The sequence below is a fragment of the Capra hircus genome, chromosome 4, assembly GCF_001704415.2.
Source record: "Capra hircus breed San Clemente chromosome 4, ASM170441v1, whole genome shotgun sequence".
In the NCBI taxonomy this organism is placed as follows: Eukaryota; Metazoa; Chordata; class Mammalia; order Artiodactyla; family Bovidae; genus Capra; species Capra hircus.
In genome coordinates, this window is record NC_030811.1 from 32,388,844 (window position 1) to 32,408,000 (window position 19,157).

Below are 19,157 nucleotides of genomic sequence, written 5' to 3' on the forward strand. Positions count from 1 at the left end.
GGTAGCCTTTCCCTTCTCCAGGGGATCTTCCCAACCCAGAGATTGAAACCAGGTCTCTCAAATTGCAGGCATATTCTTTACCAGCTGAGCCACAAGGGAAGCCCAAGAATACTGGAGTGGGTAGCCTCCCCCTTCTCCAGGGGATCTTCCCAACCCAGGAATCAAACCAGGGTCTCCTGCATTGCAGGCGGATTCTTTACCAACTGAGCTATCAGGGAAACAATGTTGTGTGAGTTTCAGGTATACAGCAAAGTGGTTTATACACACACACACATGCATATATATATTCTTTTTCAGATTCTTTTCCCTCTCCCCTATAGGTTATTATAGAGTACTGAGTTCAATTACCTCTGCTATGCAGTAGGTCCTTGTTGATTATCTATTTTATATATTATAGTGTGCAACACATTCTTTGTTGATAATAACTAACACTTGTAGTGTGCAACACATTTTTTATTGATAGTAACCATCATTGTGCACAAAGCTGGTGGAAGTTATGGAATTCTAGTTGAGCTATTTTAAATTTGAAAAGATGATGCTGTTAAAGTGCTGCACTCAATATGCCAGCAAATTTGGAAAACTGAGCAGTGGCCACAGGACTAGAAAAGGTCAGTTTTCATTCCAATCCCAAAGAAAGGCAATGCCAAGCAATGTTCAAACTACTTTATAGTTGCACTCTTTTCACATGCTAGCAAGGTAATGCTCAAAATCCTTCAAGCTAGGGTTCAACAATATGTGCACCAAGAACTTCCCGATGTACAAGCTGGATTTAGACAAGGCAGAGGAACCAGAGATCAAATTGCCAACATCCACTGGATCATAGAGAAAGCAAGAGAATTCCGGAAAAACATCTACTTCTGCTTCACTGACTAAGCTAAAGATTTTGAATGTGTGAATCATAACAAACTGTGGAAGATTCTTAAAGTGATGGGAATACCAGACCACCTTACCTGCTTCCTGAGAAACCTGTATGCAGGTCAAAAAACAACAGTTAGAACCAGATGTGGAACAACAGACTGGTTCCAAATTGGGAAAGGAATATGTCAAGGCTGTATATTGTCACCCTACTAATTTAACTTCTGTGAAGAGTACATCACGTGAAATGCTTGGTTGGATGAAGCATAAGCTGGAATTAAGATTGTGGGGAGAAATATTAATAACCTCAGATATGCAAGTGACACCATCCTTTAGCAGAAAGCAAAAAGGAACTAAAGAGCCTCTTGATGAAGATGAAAGAGGAGAGTGAAGAAGCTGGCTTAAAACTCAACATTCAGAAAACTAATATCATGGCATCTGGTCCCATCACTTCATGGCAAATAGATGGGGAAATGATAGAAACAGTGAGAGACTTTATTTTGGGGGGCTCCAAAATCACTGTAGATGGTGACTGCAGCCATGAAATTAAAACACGCTTGCTCCTTGGAAGAAAAGCTATGACAAACCTAGACAGTGTATTACAAAGTAGAGACATTATTTTGCCAACAAAGTATAGTCAAAGCTATGGTTTTTCCGTTAGTCACGTATGGATATGATAGGTGGACCATAAGGAAGCAGAAAGCTGAAGAATTGATGCCTTTAAACTGTGGTATTGGAGAAGACACTTGGAGTCCCTTGGACTGCAAGGAGATCAAACCAGTCAATCGTAAAGGAAACCAACTCTGAATATTCATTGGAAGGACATGCTGAAGCTGAAGCTCCAGTACTTCGGTCACCTGATGTGAAGAGCTGACTCATTTGAAAAGATCCTGATGCTGGGAAAGATTGAAGGCGGGAGGAGAAGGGGACGACAGAGGATGAGATGATTGGATGGTATCACCAACTCAATGAACATGAGTTTGAGCAAACTCTGGGAGATGGTAAAGGACGGGGAAGCCTGGCATGCTGCAGTCCATGTGGTTGCAAAGAATTGTACACAACTGAGGGACTGGATAACAGCAACAACATTTTGGTGGTGTCCAACACTAAGTCATGTCCAACTCTTATGTTCCCATGAAATGTAGCCCACCAAGGTATCTGTCCATGGGATTTCCCAGGCAAGAATACTGCAGTGGGTTGCCATTTCCTTCTCCAGGGGATCTTTCTAACCCAGGGATAAAACCCTGCTTTGCAGGTTTGCTTTTTACTGAGTGAGCCACCAGAGAAGTCCTCAAACCCGCACTTTAAAATGTTGTAAATATTATTTTAACTTAATTCATTGGTTTGAGTTCAGTGTAAATGTAATTATTTTATAACATTTGCTGATACAATTAGGATAAAAGAGATGGAAAATGGTACTAAAAGTGCTAGTAATGAAGAAAACAATTGAAGTCAACAATTGTACATAAAACTGTCAATTTGGGTACTGGCAGAAGCAGACACCAGGATGGAGTTTGAAGTAAAGATAAAGGGAAGAGAGCAGGGAAAGACAGAGAGTCTTCAGATTGAGATAGGAGTTGACACCTGTGAAAGTTGAGAGAGGGAACGAAAAGGATGGGGGATGGAGATCCTCAGACAGACAGAACTCTGAGGCAATCTTAGCTGGCCAGATGGTCAGCTCTGATATAATAACTGGCCACAGAAGATGCCACGGTTGGGCAGCCATGGCCAGGCCCTTCTCCCATGGTTCTTACTTTTTTGACTGACAGCTTAGTGAGAAGAGTATGGCCTCTGCTCCAACATGGTGCAGATCTGAAATGCTGTAGCTGGTACTGTCAGCCACCTGCCTCCTAGCTACAGTCACTCTCTTAGAGGGAAGCTGAGCAAGACACATTCGTGGCTGCTTTAAATCCAGGCTGTCTTTTTCCCAATACTGGGGGTGTGTGTATGCTTACCTGGAGGCATAATTTGACATCATCTGTCCTGATGTCTTATGACTTGTGTTTGCTTGACTCTATTTTATTGCTGTGTCTCAGCTTCCATTTCATCCTGTTTTTTCATGTATCAGGTGTACAATATGAGTGATGCTATTCATGTATAATTTTATTTAAATTGATATAAAAATAAAATACTGCTTGTGAGGATGTGATAGTAAAAAATGCTCTGTAAAGATGTGGGTGTTTAAAAACTCAAGAGTCTTTCATATTATTCCTCTAGTCTGGCGGCAAGAAGAACTCACACGCATTAACCAATTTTTGACTGGAGCTGAAAGGAAAGCTGCTTTGTGTGAACTTCTGGAAAAAGAGACGCAGATAATTGCTTCCATTGGGAGACATAGATATATCACTTACACAGAGAACCAGGAAGCAGAGATACAAAGTTTTTTGGATAAGGTTAGTGAAGTAACATTATTTATATATGAATGTGTCCTGAGTTTAAAAATATAGAGGAATGAACTAAGGAAGACAATTACATTGTAAGAATTTTCATGAGTTTTGTTTAGTATTTTTGGTGACATAATTTTTGAAATTTTGTATAATTTTGAAATTATTGAAAGTTTGTATAATTTTTCTTCTTTTCTTATGTAGCTTTAGATTTTCACTGCTGCCTAGAATAATGATTGATAAGTAACATGAAATTAACATGTTCTTAACAAAAGAGCTTTGGCCGTGAAGGAAAACATGGAGATACCATCCTTGTGACTCTGTTCATTTAGACTTAGGCTGCCTATAGAAATTAGGTGAATTGCACACCCCACTGAAATGTAGACTATAGCAGTCACAGAATGTGTGAATCTGTGGTGCCCATAGTAAGCAACCTGGGCTAAGAGCTATGGATTAGTGTTTCTGCTTTTGCTTATCAGGTCATTAACTGACTGAAAATTTCTAACCAAAAGGATATGTGATTATTGAAAACCATGAAAACATACAATTAAGTGAAAAACTAAAGTAATTACCCTTTTGTGGTAAAACTGCCTGTTTGATATTGGATAGCTTGTTTCCATAGTGACCAATTTCCTTTTATAAACTTGTTCTCTCCAAACAATTAAAAGCCTATCCAGCCACAAGAAGAAAAGGGATGGAGTTCTTTAAAATATTTGCCGGTAATGATTCTAATAGTTATGTGATTCTTGTTATTTGAGAACATTTATTTAAAAAACCACAATTTTTGATATTATAAATGCCTCCTACTTATCTCGTATGCTCTCCTGTTTGATCTCAGTTTTTCTTTTGGCTTTAACTCCTGCCTGCATCCTGGAGCTCCCTACAGTTTCAGGCCAGAACTCTCTTCAGTTCAGTTCAGTGCAGTCACTTAGTCATGTCTGACTCTTTGCGACCCCATGAATTGCAGCATGCCAGGCCTCCCTGTCCATCACCAACTCCTGGAGTTTACTCAAACTTATGTCCGTTGAATCGGTGATACCATCCAGCCATCTCATCCTCTGTTGTCCCCTTCTCCTCCTGCCCCCAATCCCTCCCAGCATCAGGGTCTTTTACAATGAGTCAACTCTTCGCATGAGGTGGCCAAAGTATTGGAGTTTCAGCTTTAGCATCAGTCCTTCCAATGAACACCCAGGACTGATCTCCTTTAGGATGGACTGATTGGATCTTACAGTCCAGGGGACTCACAAGAGTCTTCTCTAACACCACAGTTCAAAAGCATCAGTTCTTCGGCGCTCAGCCTTCTTCACAGTCCAACTCTCACATCCATACATGACCACTGGAGAAACCACAGCCTTGACTAGACAGACCCTTTGTTGGCAAAGTAATGTCTCTGCTTTTTAATATGCTATCTAGGTTGGTCATAACTTTCCTTCCAAGGAGTAAGTGTCTTTTTTAGGACCTTGCAAATCATGTACTGAATTGCCTACTCTCTTGCTCCTTGGTTGTCCCACAGTACAACTCAAGCTGACATGTCAACCCCTGCTTCATCTCGTCTTACCATTCCTTGTCCCCTCATCTCCAAACTGAGGCTCCTATTCTGTAGCACTCACATAGTTTATCTCCATGAAGGTTTCATCATGCACTTAAGTTGCTTCAGGCAGAAACCTGGGCGTTATTCTTGATGTCCTGCTTAGTCACCATGTTCTCTGTTCTACTAGTTTAATCATTGCCTCAATTCTTTACTTCTTCCTTACTAATGGCCTACCACTGCCTGCAGGGAGGTGGCTCTGCCATGCCACATTGATGACCTTGCATGTCTCTAAACAGGCCATGTAGGCAGAGACTTAAACTGCAGCTAATGTGAGTCTTGGTGGAATGCCTTGTTCTCCTGCTGGAACTCGAGAGGGTGGGAAGCTTCTGAGATGTTATGGAGCACCTCGGCTTTCCTGCTTCCCTCTCTCTCCCTGGGAGGCTGTCATGGGAAGGTTTCACCTTGGCTGTGTGAGCTGGATACTGATTTACTTGGATCTCGGTTTCCTTCCCATCTGGATTCCTTTATGTCCCCAAATGAGGCTTTCAACCTCCAGGTTCACTTCTTTATTCCCTCCCCCATCCTCCATATTGCTGCCATAGGGACCTCCTCCCACACAGCTCCTCCCTTGCCCTCTGGGAACAAGGACTTTTATTGTCGATTCTTGGCACACTTGACCCATCCCATCATCCCTGCTCATGCACCACAGCCAGACTGTTCCAATTTCACTCAGTTGCACATTCACAGAAAAACCACATGCTCTCAGTGCTTTTGCTTCTTCTGTGGCCTCTGCATGTAGCATCCTTTCTTTCCTTCCTCAGTAACCAGCTACTCACCCTTCAAAACAAGCCCAGAGACCCCTTCTTCCGAGAAGGACTACTGACCCTCCTGCTTTAGCCTGTACTGTATACCTTCATGGTCTTCCCTGGTGGCGCTGATGGTGACAAATCCATCTGCCAGTGCAGGAGACATAAGAGACACATGTTCTTTCCTGGGGTTGGGAAGGTGCCCTGGAGAAGGAAATGACAACCCACTCCAGTGTTCTTGCCTGGAGAATCCCATGGACAGAGGAGCCTGGCCGGCTACAGTCCATAGTGTTGCAAAGAGTCAGGTATGACTGAAGCGACTTAGCACACTTGCGTGCATATACCTTCATAAGACTTCCTTTCACTTCTGTCTTAGTGCATAGTGCTCAGTTTTATCGTCAGGATTATGTCTGAATCCTCCTGGATCTGAGCTTCTTAAGGCAAGAGCTATCTTTTTATCTCCATATCCTCATATCCTAGCTCAGTGCTCATCACAGAGTATCAATAAGTGCTTGTGGAGGAAGGTAGGGAGGAAAAATAAGGAACAGAAATAATCCTTTTGTAGTTTTATATTTCAAGTACTATAAGAAAATATGCAATGTAGATGCTATCGTTTCAAATGCTTAAATATCTTCATTCTAGAAACGATGAGTCCTACAGTATGGAAGCCATAATATTCACACTTCTCCTGAATCATATTTTGAACTAAACATAATTCCTTTTAGCATGTTGCTTTTTGTTGAATCCAACATCATCACTGGGTACTGTGTTCCTTATGTATCTGATTGTTAACTATAAGAGGACAGCATGAACCCAGGGCTCAAGAAGGAGCTGGAGGCCTCTGAAGTACCAGTGGACTGGGAAGAAGGTGACACTTACCTGCCTTCTTTAAGACTGAACCTTGTGCAGGGTTTCCTGCTTGTGCTTTATCTGCTGCTTTATTTCCTTTCAGTTCAGTTCAGTGCCGTCACGCAGTGGTGTCCGAACCTTTGCGACCCCATGAATCACAGCATGCCAGGCCTCCGTGTCTATCACCAACTCCCGGAGTTCACTCAAACTCACGTCCATCGAGTCGGTGATGCCATCCAGCCATCTCATCCTCTGTTGTCCCCTTCTCCTTCTGCCCCCAATTCCTCCCAGCATTAGGGTCTTTTCCAATGAGTCAACCCTTCGCATGAGGTGGCCAAAGTACTGGAGTTTCAGCTTTAGCATCATCCCTTCCAAAGAAATCCCAGGGTTGATCTTCAGAATGGATTGGTTGGATCTCCTTGCAGTCCAAGGGACTCTCAAGAGGCTTCTCCAACACCACAGTTCAAAAGCATCAATTCTTTGGCGCTCAGCCTTCTTCACAGTCCGACTCTCACATCCATACATGACTACTGAAAAAACCATAGCCTTGATGAGATGAACCTTTGTCAGCAAAGTAATATCTCTGCTTTTGAATATGCTATCTAGGTTGGCCATAACTTTCCTTCCAAGGAGTAACCGTTTTTTAATTTCATGGCTGCAATCACCATCTGCAGTGATTTTGGAGCCCCCCCAAAAATAAAGTCTGACACTGTTTCCACTATTTCCCCATCTATTTCCCATGAAGTGATGGGACCAGATGCCATGATCTTTGTTTTCTGAATGTTGAGATTTAAGCCAACTTTTTCACTCTCCTCTTTCACTTTTATCAAGAGGCTTTTTAGTTCCTCTTCACTTTCTGCCATAAGGGTGGTGTCATCTGCATATCTGAGGTTATTGATATTTCTCCTGGCAATCTTGATTCCAGCTTGTGCTTCCTCCAGCCCAGCGTTTCTCATGATGTACTCTGCATATAAGTTAAATAAGCAGGATGACAATATACAGCCTTGACGTACTCCTTTTCCTATTTGGAAACAGTCTGTTGTTCCATGTCCAGTTCTAACTGTTGCTTCCTGACCTCCATATAGGTTTGTCAAGAGGCAGGTCAGGTACTCTGGTATTCCCATCTCTTTCAGAATTGTCCACAGTTTATTGTGATCCACACAGGCAAAGGCTTTGGCATAGTCAATAAAGCAGAAATAGATGTTTTTCTGGAACTCTCTTGCTGTTTTAGTGATCCAGAGGATGTTGGCAGTTTGATCTCTGGTTCCTCTGCCTTTTCTAAGACCAGCTTGAACATCCCGAAGTTCACGGTTCACATATTGCTGAAGCCTGGTTTGGAGAATTTTGAGCATGACTTCACTAGCGTGTGAGATGAGTGCAATTGTGTGGTAGTTTGAGCATTCTATGGCATTGCCTTTCTTTGGGACTGGAATGAAAACTGACCTTTTCCAATCCTGTGGCCACTGCTGAGTTTTCCAAATTTGCTGGCATATTGAGTGCAGCACTGTCACAGCATCATCTTTCAGGATTTGAAATAGTTCAAATGGAATGCCATCCTCTCCACTAGCTTTGTTTGTAGTGATACTTCCTAAGGCCCACTTGACTTCACATTCCAGGATGTCTGGCTCTAGGTGAGTGATCACACCATCGTGATTATCTTGGTCGTGAAGATCTTTTTTGTACAGTTCTTCTGTGTATTCTTGCCACCTCTTCTTAATATCTTCTGCTTCTGTTAGGTCCCTACCATTTCTGTCCTTTATCGAGCCCATCTTTGCATGAAATGTTCCCTTGGTATCTCTAATTTTCTTGACGAGATCTTTAGTCTTTCCCATTCTGTTGTTTTCCTCTATTTCTTTGCATTGATTGCTGAGGAAGGTTTTCTTATCTCTCCTTGCTATTTTTTGGAACTCTGCATTCAAATGGCAATATCTTTCCTTTTCTCCTTTGCTTTTCACTTCTCTTCTTTTCACAGCTATTTGTAAGTCCTCCTCAGACAGCCATTTTGCTTTTTTGCATTTCTTTTCCATAGGGATGGTATTGATCCCTGTCTCCTGTACAATGTCACAAACTTCCGTCCATAGTTCATCAGGCAATCTGTGTATCAGATCTAGTCCCTTAAATCTATTTCTCACTTCCACTGTATAATCATTAGGGATTTGATTTAGGTCATACCTGAATGGTCTAGTGGTTTTCCCTACTTTCTTCAATTTAAGTCTGAATTTGGCAATAAAGAGTTCATGATCTGAGCTTCTGGAGCCAGTTGATGATGGTTACTCCTGTTGTCAAGTATAGCTAAGAAGTTCTTTAAATTTCTCCAAGAAAGATGAGATGGGGACATTTTGTTCATGAGAATTCCTGTGAAGAAGATGTTATTTTGTTGTTATTTGTTTTGTTTTGTTTTTGTTTGGTAAATATGTTGATTAGTTTAGGGGTAAAATCTGAGACCCTCAATGATCCTGAGTATAGGAAGAATTGCCAGGTAATTGTGCCAGAAACATGGAGGTCTTTGAGTTGCTGGAGAGATAGGAAGGGCAGAACACAGTTAGAAGTCAGTGGAGCACAGTGTGGCTTCTGTAATTTCATTAATTACATCACTAGCTAATAGAAGTATTTAGTGCAAGAGGATTCTTTTTTTTTTTTTTTTTTTAATGTAAGAGGAAAAGGAACAAGAGAAATGACTAGGCCTTAACATCCAGACTGATTCAGGGCAACATACAAAGATGCAAGATCAGAAGATTGCAAAAAGGATGAAAAAGTTGGCCACAAGAACTTGTAGAAATTACTAAAAAGGGTTTTTTTGGGTTGGAGGTTTTAGAATTGGGGTTCTGAACCTATGGTTACCCCAGCTGATAAACCACTTAATCTCACCAATCTCCAGGCTAAGACTCAGAAGAAATGGACGTTTTAGCTGATGAAAGAGAACGTTGCCTCAGTTTTGACCAAAATGTTACATAGGGCAAGAAGAACACACCATGGACTGGAACAACTACACCTGAAGTCAATCCTCATTCTATGAGATAACATAATTCATCCATTCTCTAAAAATATTGACTAATGGTGGCTTTTGGCCTGCTTTTAACCTCCTATAGTAAATTGTGAAATCTTTGTTATTCTAACACAAAATTAATTTAAATTACCTTTTTGTATACAGTGCCATAATGAACATCGTAGAAAACAGTTAAGGTAGATTTTACAGTTAGTCCTTTGTTATAAATTCTGATACCAGTTCTCCTCCTTTTCATGCCTGTCTGCCTCTTCCCACCCAGCCCTACCCATGCCTGGCAATGACTTTAATAAGTATTTAGGAGGAGTCAGCACTGATTTCATAAAACTTGAAGTAACTTATTATATAGGTTTTTTTGATTGCTAAGAAAAAAATAGCTTGAATTAATCCTCAAGGCTAGACCATTTTGAAATGTAAATACTAACAATCAGGGTCATGATGTAGATTTTAAGATTCACATTTAGTGCCATAACATATGGATATGTAAAGAGAATATTTACTTTCCTATAATTTGAAAATAACTTTGGAAAATAAAATTTCATGGTTTGGTTTTAATTTAATTTCAATGTGTCTAAGTATTATATAGTATATTGAATTAATAGTTATATTTTATCAAGGACACAGAATTTCTCTTGAGTAATGAATGATTATTGTTTTGAATTAGTCCAATAAAAGCACTGAACTAATCAGTTATTAGGGGTTCTATACTAAGCCTATATTCTCCATAAAAGGGTTAATCTATTTAACCCTTTAAGATTTTTGAAGCATTATTTAAACAGTCTAATTTTATCCTATCAAACACTGACAGCCACAGGTTGTCAAATGTTAAAAACTCACAAATTGACAGAGGTGAAGAAATTCAGGTCAAGAAATTTTAAAGAAAAATCATCAACCAGTTTCTAATATATCTTGGGTGCTGCTTATCCAAACTGTGTAAAGAGACAATTTGAATTTGAATTTTTGCAAGAGGTTTTCCCTGGAGTCAAGGCCATTTATTTCTTTGAATCTCTTTGATTCACATGCCGTGTCTCAGAATCACAAGCTAAAAAACTGCAGTCTGTTAACTGTGTCATTTAGTTTTGTTTTTCTCCGCACTCAGGTGGCCAGCAGCTAATGGGATGGGAAAATGCAACCAGCTCTTGGCTCTCTCTCAGCACCACAGTACACAGGGGTGTCCTCTGTGGATGAACAAAATCCCTTGGCTGTGTAAAAGAAAAGTTGATCACTACCCAGTAGCTCTGGGGGTTAGTGTTATTCTTCATTTGTGCCCTGAGGGACTAGAGTATTAATTTAGGGAAAAGGAAAGACCTCCTCTCATAGTGTAGCCCTTTCTTCTCTTTGGTGGAAGCTTGCTGCTCTCAAGGTTTTTGTTATCTCACCACCCTCCCGTCCTCAAAGTGTGTCTTCCTGCTGTTCTTCTGTTTCTCTCCTCCAGAATCTATGCTGTCTCATTTGTTGGCACCTAAATGGAATTTATTATGTTCTTGTTTTCTGAAGCAATTTAAGAACATGACTATTGTACATCTGTTATTACAGCCACAGCATTCAAAGGAAAAAAAAAAATAGAAAAGAGAAGTAAGCAAAGTTGACATTTTCCTGCATCAGAGTAATTTAAAAAAATGCCTTAAAGACTGAAATCAAAAAAGCTTAGACTTGAAGACCACGTTATCTGTGTTGACAGTAATATATCCAAGTATCAAAACAACTTTGCCAAAGATTTTTTTAAAAATATCTTTTCAGTGTTGACAGTAGGGAACTCAAACTTTGAATCTAGGGCTCTTTGATTGTATCACTTAGTTTACTTTTAACCTGGCTAATTCTTAGTTATTCTTCAGTTTTATCTTAGATATTATTTTCTTTTCACCAGTTAAGTGCTTCATATCAACTTGAAGTTACCTGTTTACCGGCATCAGAAGCATAATCAACTTTTATTTCAATTATTTTTAAATTTTTCTATGCCCTTAGACTGGAGTTCATGAAATTGAAATTTATCTACTTGCTACCTAGTACATGGAACAATATACAGTAAACACAGTAAATATTTCTTGAATGAATGAGTGACTATTTTAGGCCCTGTGAAATACATAAAACTACATAAGAAATTTATTTCTTATACTCTGCAAGGAGAAATAGAATTAGCAAACAAAATAATTATAGAACTATTTGGACCCAAATTGCATTGCCCTGAGTTATTGAAATATAGATACTGCATATTCTGTGTGTGTGTTTGTTTTTAACAAATATAATAGAACTTTGGATAATAGTGATTTCAGTGGTTTCATACCACAGTAGTTAAGAATCTTTACAAAAAAGTTAGGATTTAAGTTAAAAATTGAACGGTAGAAAGATTTGATATTGAATATATTTGGAAACAAAGATCATTCTGTTGTTTTTTAGATTGCATCTAAGTACTGTATTTCGGACTCTTGCTGACCATGATGGCTACTCCATTTCTTCTAAGGGATTCCTGCCCGCAGTAGTAGATACAATGGTCATCTGAGTTAAATTCACCCATTCAGTCCATTTTAGTTCGCTGATTCCTAGAATGTCGACGTTCACTCTTGCCATCTCCTGTTTGACCACTTCCAATTTGCCTTGATTTATGGACCTGACACTCCAGGTTCCGATTCAGTGTTGCTCTGTACAGCATTGGACCTTGCTTCTATCACCAGCCACATCCACAGCTGGGTATTGTTTTTGCTTTGGCTCCATCCCTTCATTCTTTCTGGAGTTATTTCTCCACTGATTTCTAGTAGCACATTGGGCACCTACTGACCGGGGGAGTTCCTCTTTCAGTATACTATCATTTTCTCTTTTCACACTGTTCATGGGGTTCTCAAGGCAAGAATACTGAAGCGGTTTGCCATTCCCTTCTCCAGTGGACCACATTCTGTCAGACCTCTCCACCATGACCCGTCCGTCTTCGGTGGCCCCACGGGCATGGCTTAGTTCCATTGAGTTAGACAAGGCTGTGGTCCTAATGTGATTAGATTGACTAGTTTTCTGTGATTATGGTTTCAGTGTGTCTGCCCTCTGATGCCCTCTTGCAACACCTACCGTCTTACTTGGGTTTCTCTTACCTTGGGCATGGGTATCTCTTCACGGCTGCTCCAGCAAAGCTCAGCTGCTGCTCCTTACCTTGGACGAGGGGTATCTCCTCACCGCCGCCCCCCACCCCTGACCTTGAACGTGGAATAGCTCCTCTAGCAAGAAGAAATAAGAAAGCCTTCCTTAGCGATCAATGCAAAGAAATAGAGGAAAACAACAGAATGGGAAAGACTAGAGATCTCTTCAAGAAAATTAGAGATACCAAGGGAATATTTCATGCAAAGATGGGCTCAATAAAGGACAGAAATGGTAGGGACCTAACAGAAGCAGAAGATATTAAGAAGAGGTGGCAAGAATACATGGAAGAACTGTACAAAAAAGATCTTCATGACCAAGATAATCATGATGGTGTGATCACTCACCTAGAGCCAGACATCCTGGAGTGTGAAGTCAAGTGGGCCTTAGAAAGCATCCCTATGAACAAAGCTAGAGGAGGTGATGGCATTCCAGTTGAACTGTTTCAAATCCTGAAAGATGATGCTGTGAAAGTGCTGCACTCAATATGCCAGCAAATTTGGAAAACTCAGCAGTGGCCACAGGATTGGAAAAGGTCAGTTTTCATTCCAGTCCCAAAGAAAGGCAATGCCATAGAATGCTCAAACTACCGCACAATTGTACTCATCTCACACGCTAGTGAGGTCATGCTCAAAATTCTCCAAGCCAGGCTTTAGCAATACGTGAACCATGCACTTCCAGATGTTCAAGCTGGTCTTAGAAAAGGCAGAGGAACCAGATATCAAACTGCCAACATCCGCTGTATCATGGAGAAAGCAAGAGAGTTCCAGAAAAACATCTATTTCTGCTTTATTGACTATACCAAAGCCTTTGCCTGTGTGGATCACAATGAACTGTGGAAAATTCTGAAAGAGATGGGAATACCAGAGCACCTGACCTGCCTCTTGAGAAACCTATATGCAGGTCAGGAAGCAACAGTTAGAACCAGACATGGAACAACACACTGGTTCCAAATGGAAAAAGGAGTACGTCAAGGCTGTATATTGTCACCCTACTCATTTAACTTCTATGCAGAGTACATCATGAGAAACGCTGGGCTGGAAGAAGGACAAGCTGGAATCAAGATTGCCGGGAGAAATATCAATAACCTCAGATATGCAGATGACACCATCTTTATGGCAGAAAGTGAAGAGGAACTAAAAAGCCTCTTGATGAAAGTGAAAGAGGAGAGTGAAAAAATTGGCTTAAAGCTCAACATTCAGAAAACAAAGATCATGGCATCTGGTTCCAACACTTCATGGGAAATAGATGGGGAAATAGTGGAAACAGTGTCAGACTTTATTTTTGGGGGCTCCAAAATCACTGCAGATGGTGATTGTAGCTGTGAAATTAAAAGATGCTTACTCTTTGGAAGGAAAGTTATGACCAACCTAGATAGCATATTGAAAAGCAGAGACATTACTTTGCCAACGAAGGTCCGTCTAGTTAAGGCTATGGTTTTTCCTGTGGTCATGTATGGATGTGAGAGTTGCACTGTAAAGAAAGCTGAGTGCCTAAGAACTGATGCTTTTGAACTGTGGTGTTGGAGAAGACTCTTGAGAGTCCCTTGGATTGCAAGGAGATCCAACTTGTCCATTCTGAAGATCAGCCCTGGGATTTCTTTGGAGGGAATGATGCTGAAGCTGAAACTCCAGTACTTTGGCCACCTCATGCTGGGAGGAATTGGGGGCAGGAGGAGAAGGGGACAACAGAGGATGAGATGGCTGGATGGCATCACTGACTCGATGGACATGAGTGTGAGTGAACTCCGGGAGTTGGTGATGGACAGGGAGGCCTGGCGTGCTGCAGTTCATGGGGTCACAAAGCGTCGGACATGACTGAGCGACTGGACTGAACTGAAGTGAACTGATATTTGGAAAATATACAGAGTATTACTATATTGTAGTATCTTAAATGGGACCAAAAACTTGGAGGAAAGGTAGAATTAAATCAACAGCACAGCTGAGAAGAACCAGAATAGAGTAGATGAACTAAGCATTTCATTAAAAGGTTATTGTACTTGGATTATTACAAATGAAATAACTTATCAGCCTGCAGAACTGAAGGTATTGTTCACATTACTGGAAGAAAAGAAAAGATATTACATTTAATAGCATTTCCCTGAGTAAAACTCTGCAGATTAAGGCTTTAGACTTTAAAAGATTGCTATATGGAATGTAGCCTAAGATTGCTTATTCCTTAGAAGTTTCAAAAAGAGCTTTGAAATAAATATTATATTTCAATAACACTCTGAGATCTACCCCAAACAAGAGTATATCCATGAAAACAATATATTAAAAAAATTTCCAAGTGATAATAATTAAATCATAAAATATTTTTATTGAGCTATTTCCCCTTTATAATTGTAATAAATCTTATTAATTCTGTCTGATAATTAACTTTACATTATTTAATATTAGATTTGTGTTCTAAAAATAGAAATTAATCAGAGAGCTGCAGCTTTTCATTTGCTAGATTAAAACTAGAACTGAGGATCTAAAGTTTCTAATGAAGATTCCTAGCTCTGCACAACATCCACTTTACCTTTGATCAGAAAATGATGCCATTACTTTGAAAACATATCAAATACATTTGTTGTTAAATAGTAGTTTGGTAGTTTTCAATGTAATTGAGCTAATATGAAATGTAAAAAAAAGGTAAATTGAGGCTGTAACTAAGAATTCCTCATACTATTGTCATACTAAATAAATACAGGCTTGTCGAGTTTCTCTATCTGGCTATCCTACATTCCTGATGATTTGTTCCAATATGTGGGCTTCTCTTTAAGCTTTAAACTGAATCAAATTTGAGACTGAAATGCTTGCAAGTATGACATAAATTAAACTACAGGTCTCCCAAGCCTCAAATTATCAGTCTACAACAAATAGAGCATTGAATGGTTAGAAGTCCTGATCAACACAGTCACCTTTTTTGATAAATTATAATCAGGGAAGGAAACTCAGCACCTTTATACCTTAAAGTAGAAGAGTCACTGAGTTTTCACTATGCTCTTTCTAGGTCAACAAATCTTCCCTTAAAGTTGTGGTAGTCTTGGCAGGAGGGAACAATAGCACTGGCAAACATAGTCTTTAAATATTCTGTGGTGTCCTGAGTCAGCTAGGACTCACTATTTCCTGTCTCTGAATTCTTAGAGTGGGACTCCCTATATGAGCTTCAGGAAAAATTAACTCCGTCTTTGACCTTCAGTTCAGGAGGTTGGCTAGGTTGAGATGCACCAAGCCAGATCTGGAAATAGAAAGTGAGAATCTTACCGATCACCAGGGAGACAGGGGCCAAAGCACTACTAAGATAGCTAAATACAGATGTTTTACTGTGGACATCTGCTTTGTAAAGAACTGTGAACTTGTTATGGATTTATTTTTATGGGAAACGGAACTATAACTAAGTTCCATTTCACTATAGTTGTAAGTCTGACACATTGAGGATTGTAACAATTGTTCCGCAAAGGTTTTTCTCAATTGTCAAGGCACATTCATCCAATTCAATATAATTGAACCAAGTACACTATCTTTTTAGCATTCTAAATAGCATGTTTTCCCAAGGAGGTAATGAGTTATTTCACAAATCAATCAAGCTAACCGTCATACTTTGTTGTTGTTTAGTCACTCAGTTGTGTCCAACGCTTTTGCAACCCTATGGACTGCAGTAGCGTACCAGGCTGCTCTGTCTATCGCATTTCCTAGGCATGAGTACTAGTGTGAGTTGCCATTTCCTCCTCCAGGGCATCTTCTGGACCCAGGGATCAAACCTGAGCCTCCTGCGTCTCCTACACTAGCAGGCGGATTCTTTACCACTGAGCCACCAGGGAAACCCAGCAATCGTGCTAGTTAGTACAAATTAGTAGCAAATTCTGAATCTTGAGAAAACATTTGCACTTCTGTAGACTGAAGCTCTCTGATATTTTTCCTCCTAAATTGTTTTACTTTCCTGTGGTCTACCAATTATTTAATTAATTTCTAGTTAGAGCTGACTTAGTGACTGAACAACAAAGTTTTAGTGATATTTTTATTCATAAATCACCTGATAATAAGGTTAACTTACAGTAGACAGAATAAAATTATTTTTGAAACTTTAATTAACTGATAGTTATAATATTATTTTTTTAAGTGTTCAGCTCCAAAGACGTGGAGAAGATTTGATGGCAAAATAATTGAGATGGATACACAATTTACCATCAGAGCCAGAGAGCTGCAAAACATCTATAACTGCATCATGCTGAAGAATGTCTCTCAAGATGAGAGGCTGGACGTACTCTTAACGCTTAAACATACTGTAAAGGTACATTAACCTTCTCTTAGGTTTTGGGTGTCATATCACCAGTAAAAATATTGAATACTAAAATGAATAAGATGCTTTCTATTAAGTAATTATAAAGATAATAAATTATTAATTTTATTTTGTCAACAATATATCATTTGGGTACAATTTGGGGAGGATATGGTTTACGCATTAGTATTTGTCTAAAAGTTCTTAAACTATGTATTATGATACATACTAATGTAAATATCACACAGTGAATAGTCTAAATATAAATGTCTCTCTAATGAATGCAGATATATATAACATGAGATTAATACTCAATAAAACAGCAATTATTGTCTATATATTTTGACATTTGTGATGAAAATTTTATTTTTATCCATTTTAAAGCAGCATTTGTATATAAGTATTTTTATTTCTTTTTCCTTATCAGTTATTGACTTAAGGCACATTAAGTAGTTGAGTAAATGGGTCTGATCGAAAGTTCAGTCTCCATAGTTCTTTCGCATTACTGCCCATCTTGAAAGCAAAGGCATGAACTCAGTTAAGTACTGGCTGACTTTTCAGAGATGTGTGTCTCGTAACTATGTCTTTGAAGTTAAAGATTGTTAGGAGGAGAGGGAGAAGCAGTAGGTTCAGAGGTAGGAAATAAACATGATATCTCTAGAGGGCAATAAAATGACCAAACTGGAAAAAAGAGAGTTCCGGTAGGGAGTGCAGTAGAAATCCTCTTACCTGATGTAATTAGGACCATTAGCTGGTTAATTAAAAGAGTCAGAGGGTAGACTCACAAAAGATAAGTTGTGCATATCTTAATACATTAAACCTAACATAACCACATAAACATTTACTGAACGATATTTGATATAGGATCAAAGTCTTTAAGCATAATTCGAATTCTGATTCTATTTATTGTGGCTGTACAACCTTAGATAAGTTCTTGAATATTTCTGAAACTATTGTTATCTGTAAAATTAGTTGCTCTGAGGATATAAATATATACCTGTGTATATACTTATACATACATCTGTATATACAATATAAATAAAATATATAATTTGTATGTGTCTATATTTACAAATAGGGATCCCTCAATAAATAAGAAGTATTATTTTGATGACAATTACTCATACAGACCAGTGAATCTTGAACTTGAATATACATTAGAATCATCTGGGCAGCTTGAAAGAGAGAAAGAGTTATATAGAGAAATGGGGAGAGAGAATATAAGAATAAATTAATAGGAATGATATCTAGACCCCATTTCAGAACAGGTCAATCAGATACTCAAGTGTGATAGCAATGTTAAGATTTTTTAAAATCATTCCAGGTCATTGTAATGTGCTCTCAAAGACTACCGATGCAGATCCTTTTATTAGCCATACTAAGTATGCATTAAAAAAAACAGAACATTTTATAATTACTGACTTTACCTTCTGATTCCTTCATTCAAACTATGTTTCTTGTAGTCCCTCTTGGGAAGTTGGAGCAACTTAATTCTATTTTATTAATTCTAAATACTTCTACTTTAATCACTTAACTCTTATTTAGCCTTTCTTATTCAATCATTTCAAGTATTTTATTTAAAATGATTGTGAATTATATAAATATACAGAAATAAACATATCAAGTATATATCTGCAAATGTAAAACTACCAACCCTGTTGCCATCTCCCTGGGCCCAAAACAGGACTTTGTCAGCATCTTCCTTTCTCTTCATATTTTCAATTTACTTTCTCATCCTCTAAAAATAATTACCATGCTTTCTTTTTCTGTTTTTTTTTTTTAATGTTGTTTATTTATTTATTTATATTTGCTCTGGATCTTTGTTGCTACATGTAGGCTTTCTTTAGTTGCGGCAAGCGGGGGATACTCTCTAGTTGAGGTGTGCAGACTTCTCATTATGGTGGCTTCTTTTGTTGAGGAACACAGGCTCTAAGTGCGTGGGCGTACTTGCCCTGCAATTGGTGGAATCTGTCTGGACCAAGGATCAAGCCAGTGTCCCCTGCACTGGCAGGCGGATTCTCAACTACTGGACGACCAGAGAAGTCCCATACTTACTTTTCATGGTAGCCATTTCCTTGATTTTTCTTCCTATTTACCAAACAGTAGAATGGAAAAGACTAGAGATCTCTTCAAGGAAATTAAAGATAACAAGGGAACATTTCATGCAAAGATGGGCTCAATAAAGGACAGAAATAGTATGGACTTAACAGAACCAGAAGACATTAAGAAGAGGTGGCAAGAATACACAGAAGAACTGTACAAAAGAGGTCTTCATGACCCAGATAATTACAATGGTGTGATCACTCATCTAGAGCCAGACATCCTGGAATGTGAAGTCA

At 39.0% G+C, this 19,157-nt stretch overlaps 1 protein-coding gene across 1 annotated transcript in view; it reads left to right on the top strand.

The window, feature by feature from the left end:
• Positions 1–19,157, top strand: part of IQUB (IQ motif and ubiquitin domain containing) — an 82,543-nt gene that overhangs the window by 47,376 nt on the left and 16,010 nt on the right. The window contains exons 9-10 of the mRNA XM_005679403.3: positions 3,073–3,248; positions 16,660–16,830. Coding sequence (XP_005679460.2) covers positions 3,073–3,248; positions 16,660–16,830 — 347 coding nt within the window. The remainder of the gene's footprint in view (positions 1–3,072; positions 3,249–16,659; positions 16,831–19,157) is intronic.